This window comes from Mirounga leonina, unplaced genomic scaffold (genome assembly GCF_011800145.1).
Source record: "Mirounga leonina isolate KUSES-001 unplaced genomic scaffold, KU_Mleo_1.0 Mir_151, whole genome shotgun sequence".
In the NCBI taxonomy this organism is placed as follows: Eukaryota; Metazoa; Chordata; class Mammalia; order Carnivora; family Phocidae; genus Mirounga; species Mirounga leonina.
Window position 1 is genome coordinate 56,639,229 of NW_023270377.1, and position 16,513 is coordinate 56,655,741.

The following is a 16,513-nucleotide window of genomic DNA, read 5'->3' on the forward strand; positions in this document are numbered from 1 at the left end:
CCCAGAGAGAGAAGTCTGATGGCCATGAACATGGACAGCACTTGACACACACATCACAAAGGGCTGCTCAGTCCACAGTTTGCCCCGATCCCCAGGACAACACTGAGGGCCCAAGTGGGCAGTGTTCCTGTCCCCGGTATCACTTTGGAGTAAAACTGAAACTTGGCTTCTGTGCCAAAGCCAAGGGCACCTCATTTGCAGAGGACAAAGCAATCCTTCAAACCCAGGTTCTGAACTCTACACAACCGCCTCATCTATGTAGAAGAAAAACCCAAGGCTTCCTTATTGGGGTTCAAGGCCTTTTGCCCCCCACACCCTCACATTGTTTCACCTTCATTCCCCACACCCACCTCAGCTGCCTCGGTTAACCTTCCAAACCATTTGTCAGGGTTCTGGGGTTTGTATCTGAAACAGGCCTCCTGTCTCACATCAGCAAACCCCCTGTCCTACCTCCGAGAGCTCTTCAAAGTGCATCATAGGATAGAAACTTTCCTAAATCAAGGTAGATTCTTTCTTATAATTTCAACTGTTTTGATGTGTGATTGCCACGACACCAAAACCACGCCTAATACTTATATACAATATCAACGTTTATTGTACATGTTTGCTTTTGATCCAATTGTTTATGGAACATTGTATCCTTGTCTGTGTCTCTCGTAGCAGTAGAGTCTGTTTCATTATTTAGACACATAGATACAGCCTTTCTCTTATCTTTATAGGCACACAAGGGAGACGAGAGAAGCTAAGATTTATAGGGCATATACTAGGTCCCAGGAATCATGTTAGGCACTTTACAGTCACAATATCATTTTAGTTTAGTTTTTTTTATTCTAGTTTAGTTTTAGTTTAGTAATCTCTACACTCAATGTGGGGCTCAAACCATGACCCCGAGATCAAGAGTTGCCTGCTCTTCCAACTGAGCCAGCCGGGCACTCCGCCAGGATATCATTTTAGGAAGGAGATGTTACACGGTTTAAGTAAATTGTCCAAGGTCCTATCGCTGGAGGAGGTGGCCCTGGCATTCCAACTCACATTTGTCTAATTAGTCCCAGCCCTCGCTCTCTCTACTCGGCCCAGTGCCTGGCTTCCCTGGTAGAACAGAAGACTTACCCACGGGAGGAAGGCAGGAGGGCAGGAAGTCCTCCCAAAGGATGGTCAGGGCTAGCTGACCCTTCCTGATGCAGGTGCTCTTGAACCTTTTTATCACTCAGTCCCTAGGAAACAGGGGCCCTGTTCTTTAGGGCTCGGGTTTCTCTGGCATTTATTAGCATTTCTTGCCAACAGAAACTCGGAGTTCACATTAAAGCTTTCTCCTGCAAAAGCTGTCTGAGCTCTGCTGTTGCAGCCTCCCTCGGACATGCTGCAGCTTGGAAGCTGGAGGGCAGTGGCTACAGGAAATGAAAAAGGGACACATGGGTGGTGGAGGCCAGGGCATCTCATCTAAGGGCTTGAAGGTCTTCATAATCCCCTGGAAACTGCCCTTGAACCACCTGGAAGTGTCAGACTACCGAGCCCTTTTTCCTCGCTGCCTCTCTCTGTCCCCCGCAGTGAAAACACTGCTGCCCCCGCCCCCCACCCCCTGGTGCAAAGGCTGGAAGATAGGTGCCTCTCACAGGCCTGCTCAGTAAGCCAGCACTTGGCCACTTCCTGACCACGACGAAAACGGCGCTGCCAGGAATGTGTGCGGGAATCTTTCTCTGGCCAAGGACTCTACGAGCTCTGTTCCCAGAAGATCTTAGAAAATATGACTCAGAGTGTAACCCTGAGTGAGTCAGATAAACTCAGAAATAAAACCCAGGGTTCTTTGTCCCAAGCAACTTAAAATGTCCTAAAGGGAAGCCTGGGATGAGGATTTGCAGAGTTTTTCCCTCACCTCTGCCACTGGGTCACCCCTTATGCATGGCTAAGTCTTTTTTCCTTCTATTTGAATTTCTCTCAAAGAATTGACAGCACATACTTTAAAAAGAACTTTTAACTAGATACTGATACAGGTTCAGGTGCGTATTTCCTGCTCACACCACGTCCACATTGCAACATCCTTCCAGACCTTCCTCCGATGCCTTCTCTTCCTCCCCTCTGTTCCACTCAGCCCCCAGGCCATCTTTCTCCTCCATCTCCCCATCACACTTCGCCAGGACCTCTTCTACAGCCTCCTTCCTTCATGTTGGAAGGTTGCACTCATGTCTCGGCCTCCTTATTAGACTAACCCCTTTACGAGAGGGTGTTCTCTCCCTCGTGTTTATTTTCCCACAGCACCTGCGAGAGTCCTGCACTTACATAATAGGTGCTCAGTAAATACTTGTTGAATGAGTAAACATAATTTTATATCGAGAACCATAGAATCTTAAGAGTTTCTAGGTCTTCTAAAGGGTCACGTTAACAAGACTTCCTTCTACAGCACATTCTTTTTTAAATACGCAGTAACTGCAAGATGACCGCTTCTCTCGGCAGGCAGCTGCTGGTGGACGGATGCAACAGTCAGAAAGGCCTACTTGTGCGCAACAGAGATCTGCCTGCTTTCAACTCCCTCCCTTGGCAATGGTCCTAGTATCACCCTCTTCCGCATGCAAGCCTTTCACGTACTTGAAACAACCGATGGTGGTTGTTCATTTCTAAATACATCCCATTTTGTCTTTCTTTCTCTTAAATTATGCCGTGGTCTTCTTAGGGCAAAAGATTTGTATTCTCTGAAAACATTATGGGTAATAGTCCTTTAAGTAGGAAAAAAATCGAGAAAAATTAATTTCAGGGAAGAATCTCTGTCAATTTGATGTCAGAATATTCAAATGCAGTTTATCATAGGTCCTCCAATTTATATCTCCAGTCTGGACCTCTCCCTGAGTACCAGATTAATCCACCATCAGCATGATCATTTGGATGTCTCAATGACATCTTGAATAGAACCCTGGATCTTTCCCATGAAACCTCTTCCACCCATAATCTTAATGGAGGCTCCATCCTCCCAGTTGCCTAACCCCAAAACTTAGCTCATTCTTGATTCTTCTCCTTCTCCTACATCCCTCATCAGGAAATCCTATGGACTCTACCTTTAAACTATCCCCAGAATCCAGCAACTTCTTACCACCTTCACTGCCACCACCTGGTCTAAGTTAGAGTCAGTCATTCCTCACCTGGGGTTTTTTTTTTTTTTTTTTTAAGATTTATTTATTTGAGAGAGAGAGCAAGAAAGCATGTACGAGCATGGAGGGAGGGGCAGAGGGAAAGAATCTTCAGCAGACTCCCCACTGAGCACAGAGCGCATTGTGAGGCTCAGTCCCACGACCCTGAGATCATGACCCGAGCCGAAACCAAGAGTCAGACGCTTAACCGACTGTGCCAGCCAGGCTCCCCGCTCACCTGGATTTTTGTAATAGTTACTAGAATGGTCTGTTTTTACTCTGGCCTTTCCATAGTCTGTTTCCCACATGGCAGACAGAGGAGAGATACCGTGAGCAATGTCGGTCAGATCATGCCCTTATTCAGCACCTTCCCATTTCTCTCAGTAAATGCTAAGTCCCTGAAACAGCCTGATGGCAACGGACACAACAGTGTCCTGCTACCTTTCTGACCTCACTCCCTTCCATTCCCCTCTTGCTCACTCTAGCTCAGCCGCATTTGGCTTCTCACATGTCCTCAAACATCACAGGACCCTCGCATGGCTACTCCTCTGCCTGGAACCCCTTCCCCTAGATCTCTGTGTGGTTCATTCCCCCACACCCTCAGAGTCTTTACTCAAGACCTACTTTCTCATTGAGGTCTATGCTGATCCCCATTTTATTATTTTTTTGAAGATTTTATTTATTTGACAGAGAGCGAGAGAGGGAACACAAGCAGGGGGAGGGGAGAGGGAGAAGCAGGCTTCCTGCCGAGCAGGGAGCCCGATGTGGGGCTCAATCCCAGGACCCTGGGATCAGGACCTGAGCCGAAGGCAGATGCTTAATGACTGAGCTACCCAGGCACCTCTGATCCTCATTTTAAATTGCATCCCATCACACTTGCAGTGTTTCTTACCCTGCTCTTTTTTTCCATAGCACTGGCCTCATTCTAATATAGTAGAAACGGGAAGGTATGTGTTCATTATTGTCAGTCACCCTGCAAGAGAGAAAATAAGCTCTCTCTGAGCAGAGAATTTTATTTGCTAGCCCACCAACAATATCCCTAATTTCACACCATCTCAAGATTCTCCCTGCAAAGATTAAATGTGAAAATTAAAAGGAAACTGTTACTTTTTTTCAATTTCCAAAACAACATAGTTTCAGATTAATTAGTCCTATGGTAAAAATTGTAAGTAAATACTAAGTAATAGTTTCTATAGTAAATGGAATTTTCTTAATTCTAGAAATTAAATGATTGAATTTCAGTATCCGAGATGGTATTGCTGTTATGAACTGGCATTCTTTAAAGACCCGAAGTTTCAAAGACCATGCATCAATTATCATGGCAAATAATACATCCTTTATTACTGAGAAACGAACCAGGAACCCTGGGTAAGCTTTGGGCTGAAATTCTAAAATGGCCAAAGTTTCTTTGAATTAAAAAGCTTCACTCTTCCCATTCTGACATTTATCAGATCTGCACTGCCAATGCTAGGAATTCTCACATTCATTTTTCTATCAGTTTTAACCAAATTCTGACGCGTTGGCATTGAATCGGTTTGTCTTAGACGTTAGAAAACTAGGATTCTTAGTCTTGTGTCTTCAGCGATACGTTGCGGTCTGCTGCGGCCTTCCAGCATGTCAAGGCTGCTCCCCTGATTGAGACTCAGCACTCTGGGGTCCCCTTGCAATTACACTGCAACCCGACATTTAAAGGCCCCCTATCTTCCTGACATCGGAGAAGCAGGAATGTGCTAGGGTGCTCTTTTTGAGAGCCCAGCATTCCAAAGACGTCTGCTGTTTCTGATTGTGGGAATAACGGATGTACTAAATGCAATGTGACCTCAAAGGAACGTGCTGGGTTTGGGGCCAAGACAGAACTAAAATGTCCAAATGAGGATGGTTCCCTTTGAAGTTTACACTTCGGAAGAGCCACGTTTACCTGCGGTCACTCCCAACATTTAGAATTGCCTCCACAGGGTTATTGCATTATCCTGAATGTCCTAAGTGGTAGAGTATTTTTGCGCTCTGAGGGTAGGTTTGACTTTTTTATATAACAAGAAGTAAATTAAAACCAAGGAAGTAAATACTGGGTGATGCCTTTCTTGGTTTAAAAAGAAAAGAGCATGAATACCAATTAAGACTTTGGCAGGGGTTGCCAGGGGCAGAGCTTGTCTACCGTCGCTGAACTGGGATGTTCAAAATATCTTGACCAAATTAACATCCCTTAAGTAGGTCTGTAATGTTGTAAGATGACCTCATTCAGATGTCTAAGTTTTTAATCCGTGTATACATGTGTCTGAACGCTTTGTGGTTACATCCAGTGTCCAAGTTCCATGGTGACCAGACTCTAAGGCACTCAAGTGAATCAAGTGGGTGCCATCCCCAAAAGTCCAAGTAAATGGTATTGCCGCACTGAAACTAAATCTTCTGGCAATCTGAGACTTGAACCTTAAAAAGATCTTCCAAAGCTGTGGGCAAGGATCTGTGAGAAAGAATTTCTTACCGGTCCTAGATGATCACCACAAGAATAGAATTCAGTGAAGCATTTATACAAGTTGTCTGTTAAAGCTCTTCTCCTTGGTATTCACCTTGCTGTCTCAGAAATTATGGATCCTGACGAGCAATTAGAAACCCTCCACGAGGCACTGAAGCTGCTGCCCCCTGCGCACTGCGAAACCCTGCGGTACCTCATGGCACATCTCAAGAGGCAAGTTACAGACTCGGAAGCTTCTCCTTGTACTGCAGCCGAATTTTAAGAATCAGATGAAACCAAAGGTGAAGGAAAGGACAGATTATGGAAGGAATAAATGAATGCACAAGCTGAGAAGGAATGCTAAAAATATTCTGCGCTACAGTGCCGAATACAGACTGGATTCTGACGTAAACGTATTTGCAGTTCCAGTCTGTGTTTGCAAATATGTGAGAGATACTGATGTTCTGCCAAGGACATAAACTGAATTTTTGTGGAAAGAGAAAAGGTTGTAGCTGTAAGGACATGAGCATTAGCATAATAAAGAGCAAAGCAGCTCGCCAGAAGGCTCACTTTTCTTACTTCTTGCTCCAAAATAGGCACTTGACACTTGGTGACAGGATTTTAGATTATTGCATTAATGTCTCCCCCACTGAAAACTGCTATAAAAAAAATGGAGTAAAATAAGAGGTAGAGGGAGGAATAGAAAATAAAATATTTCGGTTACTTCTGGTTTCAGGTCTTAAGTAGACGGGTGGTGGTATAACTTCATTTCCCTGCTCGGTCACTCTCGCTCTCTACCAGTTGAAGGGAACTGTTTTAAATTATGTGATCAAGTTTTAGTGGTTTTAGGGTTTCAAAATATAAAGCCAATTAGAAACAAAAAAGACAGAACTTGACATCTATTTTGTATGCCTCTCGGCAAGAGCTACCCAGAAATAAATATTTAGCTGATGGCGCATTTAGCATTTACATGGTTTCCCTCCTTAAAAGCAGCAGGAGCTAAAACTTGTGTTCAATATGCTTACAACTTCACTCGTAAATTCAAGTTTGCTTCATATATGGATGCAGTTAAGTCCTTCCCACTAAAGCAAAGGAACGGCTCTCAAATCCTAGTCCGGGCCTTTGCTGTATAGCAGGAGAGCGAATACGAACACCCAGCTCCCCGACCAGGTCGCTTGCCCTCAGCCATCTCTCTGTGCCACCGCCACCACCCTCCCCAGATACTCAATAAAAATCCAGGGAACAGGACAGCCAGTGTGGAAGGAGGGCTGATGGAATAATCGAGACGACCCAGCCCCTGGTCTGCTACGTGCAAACACCCCCCACAGTCCAGCAGTGAGCTCGGGCGGGAGCTTCAGTGATCACCAGAAGTTTAATTTATTGATAGGATTTACTTTGAAGTGAAGAGGGGCACAGAGAAAGAACGTAGCCGAAGAGTTAAGTGGGCAGGAACCTTGACTGTGAACCTGGTTTTTGTTCTAGCGCTTGAGCACCGTGCAGAACGCGGGCACTTACACGAAGGTGCGCTCCTTTGCTTTTATTTTGCAGAGTGACCCTCCACGAGAAGGAGAATCTTATGAACGCCGAGAACCTTGGCATTGTGTTCGGCCCGACCCTGATGAGATCTCCAGAACTAGACGCCATGGCCGCCTTGAACGATATACGATATCAGAGACTGGTGGTGGAGCTGCTTATCAAAAATGAAGACATTTTATTTTAAATTTTAGTTCGCAGGGGAAAAAGTGTTTTACAGATGAAGGAATGTTTTATAGTAATTTAACTGGCTCTTATAGCTGAATTATTTCTTGGTTAGAAGTTTGGGCAGATAGCCAGATTAAAATGAAGGAACTTTCCACTGTTTCCGTAGCACCGCTCAGCTGTCCTTGTACAACAGTGAACACACGCGCTCCAGTTCTAGTAACCCTGGGTGTTTATCATGTTAAGAGAAACTCAAGCTACTGCATGATTAGCCCCCTCTTTGGCAAGGGAACCCCACACAAAGGAGACAACAAGCCTGCACCGCCTTTTTGTCCCGGATAGTCTGTGGTTGTAATTCCGCATGTTTCGCAGAGTAAATCTGTCGTGACTCGCTTTTGGGTTCTAGGTCTTTGGTTTCTGACGCTTCTACAAATGTGCCCACAAATGGATGGAACAGCACCTCTGGCTGTCCCGCATCCCCATAGACTAGAACATAGGCCGACTCTCGCAAACGCTGCACTTCTGCTTTCTCCTCGTTCTTCTCTAACAGAGTCCTTTCTTTCCAGCAAAAGCAAAATGTGTTTTCAGATTTGTTACTTTAGTCAATTATCCACCAATAAAAAAGTACAATGCAGAACATTTTCTGTTATTATTGGTTTTTTAGTTGCGATTTTGTGTTTTTATCTGGCATGCATTTATTAATTTATTAAATTTGGCTTTCAGAAATCAAAAATATTGATAGCTTACTTTTTTCCTCATGATTGAGCATATTTGGGAGAATGTGTTTGGCCATTTATTTAATACTGAGTAAGGTTTTGTACTGAGTTCCTCAAATAATTTAAAACTGCTTAGGATTAAAATCCCCATTCATTGGATTTTTCTTCTTGCTAGACTATCTTCTCAACTTCCAGTGGGGGGTGGGGGGGCAGGAGTTCCTTCTCGAGCCACCAGAAGAAGAGAGACTAACTAAAGAGAGTGACTTCTTCAATGTTTGGTTTGTCAGAAATGCTGGTGTTCACATGCAGTGGGGCTGATGAGGCTGCCAGAGAGGAGTTGGTCCACGTACATCCCGATGCCAGGACACGTGCGGTGGGCCTGATACGGTTACTCGCCACCCATGTGCCTTTGCACTAAGGACCCTCCAGGTCCGTTTCCTTGTCTGTTGAATGAGCATCCTTCCAGAACTCAAGTTCTATCCTGCTTTAAGAGTAAAAAAAATAATAGTAGTAATGCAAGGCTCATTTTTGTGTTTTTGCCACTTCAATCCTTGACACTACGAAGACTATCTCAAAGATGATGGTAACTGACAGAAATGAGGAGTTTTTCCTAGTTTTGCCCCTGGGCTCTAATAGGAAGTGGATAGTATAACTAGTAATGTAGGTGTTCAGAAAAGTGCAGTTGTTCAAAGGTTAGTCCCTCACCGCTGCCTTCTCAACCACAGTCTCCCACGGAAAAGGTCATCACACTGAACATTGGATGCACAGATTCAGAGGCTACAGAGATTTGTATAACAAAAACTTTCTTTAAAATGGAGGCCACCAAACGGCACTATACACGTAAGTCAGTGCTCTTGACTCATGAAATATATTTGTCAGAGAAATCTGATCACATAAATCGGTCCCAGGTCAGGTAAGGCTACTGAACTGCTGTGTGTTCATGGCTAATGTTCATTTTGTACCAAGTCTTTTTAAAGGAGAAATCCAGTTGTAAAGAACTATGCTTTATTAGAATATAATCACCCTGTCCTTTTCCTAAAAGGAACAGATATGGTTGACTTTCGAGTGGGCACTTTTTCTTTTCTAGGGGAAAATTCGTTTATTGTTCTGATTTACTAAAACTTAAAATATTCCATAAAATTACCCAGGAAAATCCAGGTAGCAGAAATATTTAACACTGTGCCTTCCTTCAAGAGGTCTCAAGCACATTTTAAAAGGCCATAGAATGACACACACACACACACACTATGCCACTTAAATCACTTCTGTCTTTCATCCATAGGTATAGACGTAAGCCCCGTGGTGCTGAGGTAACACTGTAGCCTTCCCCCAGCAGGACTGCATAGACGTTCAGGGTTAAGTGTGAATATTACCAGGAGGTTCCAAGTCACCTGATGAATCAGTCCCATTTCAATGTCAGACCAAAGGCAATGAGACACACACCTGAAGGGAACAGCTTCCGTGTGTGTGCAGGGGACAGGTAGGTGCCAGGGGAATCAAGGAGGCCCTTATTAAAATTAGAGATCTACCTGGAGCAGAAGCAATGCCTGATCATAGTAAATACTCAGATGTTTAAATAAACTTCCAAGTCTTCAGACAGGGTCCTTGTTTACCAGGTTTGTGAACAAGCACAGTTGGTATGTTATTAAAGACCCGGATGTGTGGTTCATCCCCTCAGGGCATGCAGATTCAAATTACAGCTACATCATCTGTGAGCATTCTTGGACCGTGGGTGACACTCCTTAAAATGAAGAAACAATCCCCTGTTGGCTCAGGAATAATTACAAGATTTTACACACAGCTTTCTGTGACTAATGGGAGAGTTCTTAAATCATGACCTTTTAGGATGAAGCAAAAGTTTCTATTGATTTCCACGGCAGGAATGAAGGAGGGGCACATAAACCTCCCCGTGATCATCCACCAATTTGGCAGCACTGTATCTACTCTGCCCCCACTGTCAGGTCCATTTCTTCCGAATTTTCTATATATAGTTTTAAAGACTTTGAGAAATGAATCGCTCTTCTCTACATTTTCTTAGTTTTTAATGCCAGTTAGTCATACCAGCCAGCCAAAGGAAGTCGTTCTTCACTGAATTGATATTTAAAATGTTTGCTAAGTGGAAGAATGGATGTTTATCAAAATGTTCCTGGTTACTTGATGAGCTCAAATGGAGTGCCTCTAAATAAATTAGGTTCAGGGTTCCAACACTATTCATTTTCAACAAAATATTTTAGAGTTTATAGCCCCAGAGCTGATTAGGTATTATTGGTAATTCCATTTAAAGAGAAAAAGTTTTGTTTTTGTTTTTTAACGCACATTGGAAAAGCAGGATACCCAAAATTCTCCCAACTGCATGTTTTACTCATTGGGAGGGCAACTTCTTATAGAACTCTTTCAGGATCTTTATAACCTGATTTGCCTATAACAACTGCGTGGTACTCACATTTGTCTATTAGTGTTAAGTGAAGGGCACATCCTTGTATGAGCTGAAGTAACAGTGATCTTCACATACATCATCATCCCACCTCACACTCCCACTGAACGTCTGGGCCGTTTTGACCCTTGATTGGCTCACACTGTGGTGGAATGTACGAGACCGCTAAGCAGCGGCGGCAGCATTGCCAGGGATCTGTCAGCTTCTCTAAGTTTTAGAGATCTAGTTTTTACTTGCACTCTCTGTCCAAACGCAGCCCAGTCCTGCATCCCCTGCTGTATCTATACTCCTCACTCCACTCCCATTTCCTGCCTGCTCCCGGTGGGCCAGGCACTGTGCTAGGCCTGGGAACAAGGTCAGTTCCAGTTCTCAGGGAACTTAACAGGTCAATGTGGCCTCGTCAGACTTGGATTTTGTCCTTTTTCTCACTGAGTATCTTATTTCCTATGGGCCTCAGCACTAGACGTCAACAGAAAGCTAAAACAAGACAGCATGGCTGGGGCGCCTGGGTGGCTCAGTCGTTAAGCGTCTGCCTTCGGCTCAGGTCATGGTCCCAGGGTCCTGGGATCGACCCCCGCACCGGGCTCCCTGCTCCGCGGGAAGCCTGCTTCTCCCTCTCCCACTCCCCCTGCTTGTGTTCTCTCTCTCTCTCTCTCTCTCTCTCTCTCTCTCTCGCTGTGTCTGTCAAATAAATAAAATCTTTGAAAACAAAAACAAAAACAAGACAGCATGGATGTATTTGCCTTTCTTGGGGGAAAGCGTGGGTTCACAAGCCACACTCTTACAGTACCATTGATACGTTCAAGTTGACTATAAACATTCATTTGACCAATAAGCAAAGAAAATATGAAAATGACTTCACACATACTCAGTATGAGCTTATTTGGAAGCATCAAGAGCGTAAGGTCTTAGCTGCCTGTCCCTGTGGGCAAGTGTGTTTTCTGGAATGGGACGCCGGAGCACGAAGGAGCCCCATCATGTCCTCTGCCGTGGGTCCACTCACCCCTGACTTCCCTGCATCGCTCGAGTCTAGGCAGCGCTGCTAGTGGTCCTTTGCATTGCTTTTGGCCAATTCTGTGCCTAGTCGGTGGTCCTTTGGGAACAAGAGATAGTCTCAACCTGACAGCTCAGAGTCACCATTCATCTAAAACAGACTGACAGTCTTTCATATTTACTGAATAGTAGTGAAAGGAAAAAACCAAAGTTGTTCTTTTCTCTTGGTTCTGTCCAGTCAAGAAATTAGGTCATAACACATATACCAAATCCCACTTAAGACCAACTAGCAATTTTATCAATAAATTCATATTAATACTTTTATCATAGTTCCAAACATTTGTTTCAACACATTCTCCTACCTTATTAAAGTCATCAGGACCGCTCAGCAAATGATTAAAATTTTTTTAAAGTAAAATTATTTCACTAGTCCTGCGTCTCACACAAGGATCTCACATCAATTGATATTTCACATACTGGAACCAAAAATCAAGGAAAAGTTAAGCTAGAAATTAGGATTCATTCATCACCAATTAGTGAAAGGAAAACCCCGATTTAGGAGTCATGTTTTCTCTGAAGATACATTTTAATAATCTTTCAGTCGTAATATATTTCACAATGGCAATGTCTTCCCTTTTTGCTTATTGCGCCCAACAGCACAAAACAGCACAAGCAGTATAAACGCCATGTTGCTGACCTAGTTTTTGGCGCTCTCGTGAACGCTTGCAAGTGTTGGGGTGTAACTGTTGTTCACACACAGTCACAATTATTACTGGAGCAGGTAACAGCAGCAGGCGAGGCTACAAATCCTAGGAGTGGTTTTTCTAGTTCGGAAACAACTACTTAGCTGTCACTACGGTAACGCAAAAAGCAGAGGAGGGGATGTTTAAAGATTAAATATGAAGGAAATTAGCAAAAAGGGTCTTCTCGAGGTAAAATGTTGTAAACTTGGAATGTTCTAAAAACATAAAAATCTTTTGGTTTGCACTGGGTGAATCTTAGACCAGTGAGTTTCCTTTTTGATATTGCCTATAAGTACAAGCTGGGCACAAGCCAAGTCTTGTCGGTGCCAAAAAAAAAAAAAAAAAAAAGTATCAAGGCCTGGGCTGCTCATTGGGATGCCTCTTCCTATGAGTGGACATTTTCCTAAGACAGTTTTTATTTTTGCCAACGAAAATTCATAATATTGAGCAATAACTTATTGTTTCTTTTTACAAATTGTATCCAAACTATGTGAGAAAGGCGATGATTCAGGCATACAAAGGTTAAGTTCAAGTACATCAGCTCTCCGTCCCCAGAGTCTAGGAACACTGTGACATCAAAATGTGGAGGAAGGGGGAGTAAAAATTGGAGAGCTTTGGAATGCGTTCAAGTAGTTACCATCTTAAAACCGGCTATTATAAATAGAAGTTGTTTTATGTAAGCCTCAGGGTAACCACAAAGCAAAAACCTATAGTAGATACACAAAAGATAAAGATGAAGGAGTCTAAGCAGACTACAAAGAAAGTCATCAAATCATAAAGAAGGAGAGCAAAAGGAAGGAACAGAGAGGAATTACAAAACAGTCAGAAGCCAATTAACAGGGTGCCTGGGTGGCTCAGTCGTTAAGTGTCTGCCTTCAGCTCAGGCCATGATCCCAGGGTCCTGGGATCGAGCCCCACATCGGGCTCCCTGCTCAGCGGGGAGCCGGCTTCTCCCTCTCCCACTCCCCCTGCTTGTGTTCCCTCTCTCGCGGTGTGTCTCTCTGTCAAATAAATAAAATCTTTAAAAAAAGAAGCCAATTAACAAAATGGCACTGAGTACACACCTATCAACAATTACTTTAAATGTAAATAGACTACATGCTCCAATCAAAAGACACAGAATGGCTGACTGGGTGAAAAACAAGAGCCATCTCTATGCTGCCTACAAGAGACTCCCCTAGATGTCAGGACACAGGCTGGAAATGAAGGGATGGAAAAAGATACTCTGTGCAGATGGAAGCACAGAGAAAGCTGGAGCTGCTATATTTACATCAAACAAAATAGACTTTCAAGCAGACTGTGATAAGAGACAAAGAAGGGCATTACATAATGATAAAGGGGTTAATCCAACAAGAGGATAGAACATCTGTAAATACTTATGCACCCAGCATAGGAACACCTAAATGTATAAAGCAAATATTAACAAAGCTAAAGGGAGAAAGAGCAACACAATAGTCCTCGGGGACTTTAATACCCCACTTTCACCAATGGATACATCATCCAGACCCAAAATCAATAAGGAAACATTAGCCTTACACGCTACATAACCAGAGGGACTTAACAGATACGTAAAACACCCGACCCAAAAGCAATAGCATCATATACCTTCCTCTCGAGCACAGATGGAACCTTCTCCAGGACGGACTATAGGTCAGGCCACAAAACAACTCTTAACAAACTTAAGAAGACTGAAATCAGATCAAGCATTTCTTCGGATAGAACTAGAAATCAACCTTGAGAAAATGAGAAAATTCACAAATATGTAGAGATTAAATAGCATGCTACTGCACAACCAGCAGGTCAACGAAGAAATAAAAAAAAGAAAAGGAAAGAAAAAAATGCCTCGGGACAAAGGAAAACGGAGATACGACTTACCAAAATCTGTGGGATGCAGCAAGATTCCAGGCACGGACGCTGAGCCCGCATGGAAGGTAGCCGTAACCGTAGGGCCCCGGGCCCTGGGCCCGCGGCGGACCCGCTTCTCTCACTACCCTGCCTTACCCAGGGCAGCGGCTTTCAAACCTGAGCCTCTTCCACGGATCACCTGGAGAATAAAGGCCCCGCCCGCACTCTCGGAATTAGCAGGCCCGGGGTGGGGCCCCCACATTTGCATTTCTAACAAGCTCCCAGGTGATGTTGTTGCTGCCACCTGGGGTCATGCTTGGGGAACCACTGGCTCAGTCTTAGCCCTGGCTGCCCATGAGGCTCACCGGAGGCCCCGCCGCAGGCCAGTGAAACCAAGTGCTCTGCGGGCAAGGCCTGGGAAGGCGGTTCCCCAGGTGATTCTCACGTGGCCCTGCTGTGCTAAAGGAACTCAGCTCCATTTCCTGTTGGCGTGTTAAAATGCACGCGGGGTTTGTTTTAATCAGGTATGGTGCGACTGGCAGACATGGACAGGATTGTCAGGAAGTAGAAAGGTTACACTCACAGACCTCCAGAAACAGGAGACAGGGCCACATAGGGATGGGCCAGTCAGGCAGAAAGGGGGAGGGCAGAGCAAGGCCCAGAAACTCTCCTGGGGCTTTCTTGGGAAGGAACGGGGCTTTAGGGTAGGTTCCCTGAGTCGGTTTGGTATTGGATAGTTTGAAGAATTTCAGCAGGCTCTGGACTCTAGGGGTGGTCCCTAGTTGTCTGGAACCTGGCCCTGGGGTGACATAAGCAGGGGGATTCCGGTTTGGTGTGTGAGAGTTTGATAAAGGAGATTGTTGGGGATGTGGGCTCTTTGGGGTGGTTGGTTAGTATATCACAGGCGCACTTGCCTCTAGGAATTAGCTACCCCTGAGAGGGGCAGTCTTCCCAGGTTCAACACCCCAAATGCCAGAGCATCAAGAATACAAAAAATAAGAAAATATGGTCAGTAGTTGGCTACCTCTGCTTCCCTTCAGAATCTCCCCCTCCTAGTTTATGACCCAAGCCCGTGTCCTCAATACTTCCTTTTACTAAAGTTTATTGTAGATTACATAGCTTAACCTAAATTAGAGGTCAAGTCAGAAAGAGGAGATGGGCTCTAACATGAATCACTTCAAGGATTTCGATTTCTTGGCCTGCACTTGATGAGGCTAGCCTTGCACAAAATGTAAGAAATGGAAATTGTTCTGAGGACTTCGACACAACCCGCCTCAGCCTAACCCAGCCAGAAGGTCTGAGACTTGGGTCCTCTTGTGTCAACACGGCTCAGCTGTTTGTCCCAGGAGACCTTTGCCCAAGGAAGCTGAGACTGCTTGCTTCCGAAGTTCCTGCAGATCAATCTACCTGAGACAAAGGGCTGCTCACCCGGGCAAACAGCTGGCTAATCCAAGAGCAGTTTACCCATTAAGACCCCCTGCGAGACCCCTGCTGTGTTCGACAGCCTTATACGACCATATCCCCGCCCCCTTGAAAGACACATCGTAACCACTGAATCCAGAACCCCCAAGCCCCACAAAATCTGACCTGCTCCGCCTGCGCCCTGGCTTCCAAAGAGCTTGGTTTTGCTTTATTGCAGGCAGTCAGATAATGTATCAGGAAGCTCAACAGTGATTTCAAGAGCCAAGGGCTCTATTGCAGTCAAGTTTGGGAAATCCTATACACCAGTTCCACCTTCATGACGATTGCAATCATGTGAGAATGATAACGTTTCTGAAAATTCTGGATTAAAAAATAAAACTTTAGGATATTAAGCAAACGAGCAGCTTGCGCATAGGAAGCCTTGGTTTTTCTGCAAACTTACTAACTCCTCTAAGAACATCCCCCCCTCCCCCGCCCCCAAACATCGGCCTGTAAAACATTGATTTGGGCATGAATGGTTTAAGAGAAATTAAGAAGTACTAAGTATAGAAAGTATAACCCTGAAGCTAATGGTGAGTGAGAGGCACCCAGGCTTCCCCCTCCTGCAAGTGTCCTCACCCGCCCATCAGGCCTCCGTGCTGAACCGGCTGCCCGGGCGAGGGGAGTTTCCACGTCGTGAATGGTTTCTACATGATCGAGGAAGAAGGCTTATTGGAATCCACCGGTCTGTGTGGACGCCGTCCATTGCACCCGCCTGCCTCGGATTCCCGAAGTCACTGAACACAGTGCACACGGCCCGGCTTGGGCCTCGGGGCCCGCTCGCCCGAGAACATTCCCGCTCCTGGCGGGGCCACGAGAAGATCCCAGGAAATCCCCGGCTGGCCCCTTCACAGCCCTCTCAGAGCGGGGAGGAGACATCAGTCGGGGAGCCTAACTGCCTTGCTATTTCCTCTCTGGAAAAGCCCTGCTTTTGTCCCAGCCTGGGGAGAAGAAACTAAGAAACGATCAGAGAGTTCCAGGATCCAGTGCATTGTCTGTGAGACAGGTGGTCAAGCAAAGAGGGCGACTGGCCTCACAAAATTAAGGTTATT

The 16,513-nt window shown here is 44.9% G+C and overlaps 1 protein-coding gene across 6 annotated transcripts in view; it reads left to right on the top strand.

Annotated features, from left to right (window-relative positions):
* The window catches only part of CHN1 (chimerin 1), a 225,180-nt gene extending 217,278 nt beyond the window's left edge, over positions 1-7,902 (top strand). For all 6 annotated transcript variants that reach the window (XM_035007713.1, XM_035007715.1, XM_035007716.1 and 3 more), the window contains 2 exons: positions 5,700-5,805; positions 7,120-7,902. In XM_035007713.1, coding sequence (XP_034863604.1) covers positions 5,700-5,805; positions 7,120-7,291 — 278 coding nt within the window. In that variant the 3' untranslated portion in view covers positions 7,292-7,902. The remainder of the gene's footprint in view (positions 1-5,699; positions 5,806-7,119) is intronic.
* Positions 7,903-16,513: the final 8,611 nt, after the last annotated feature.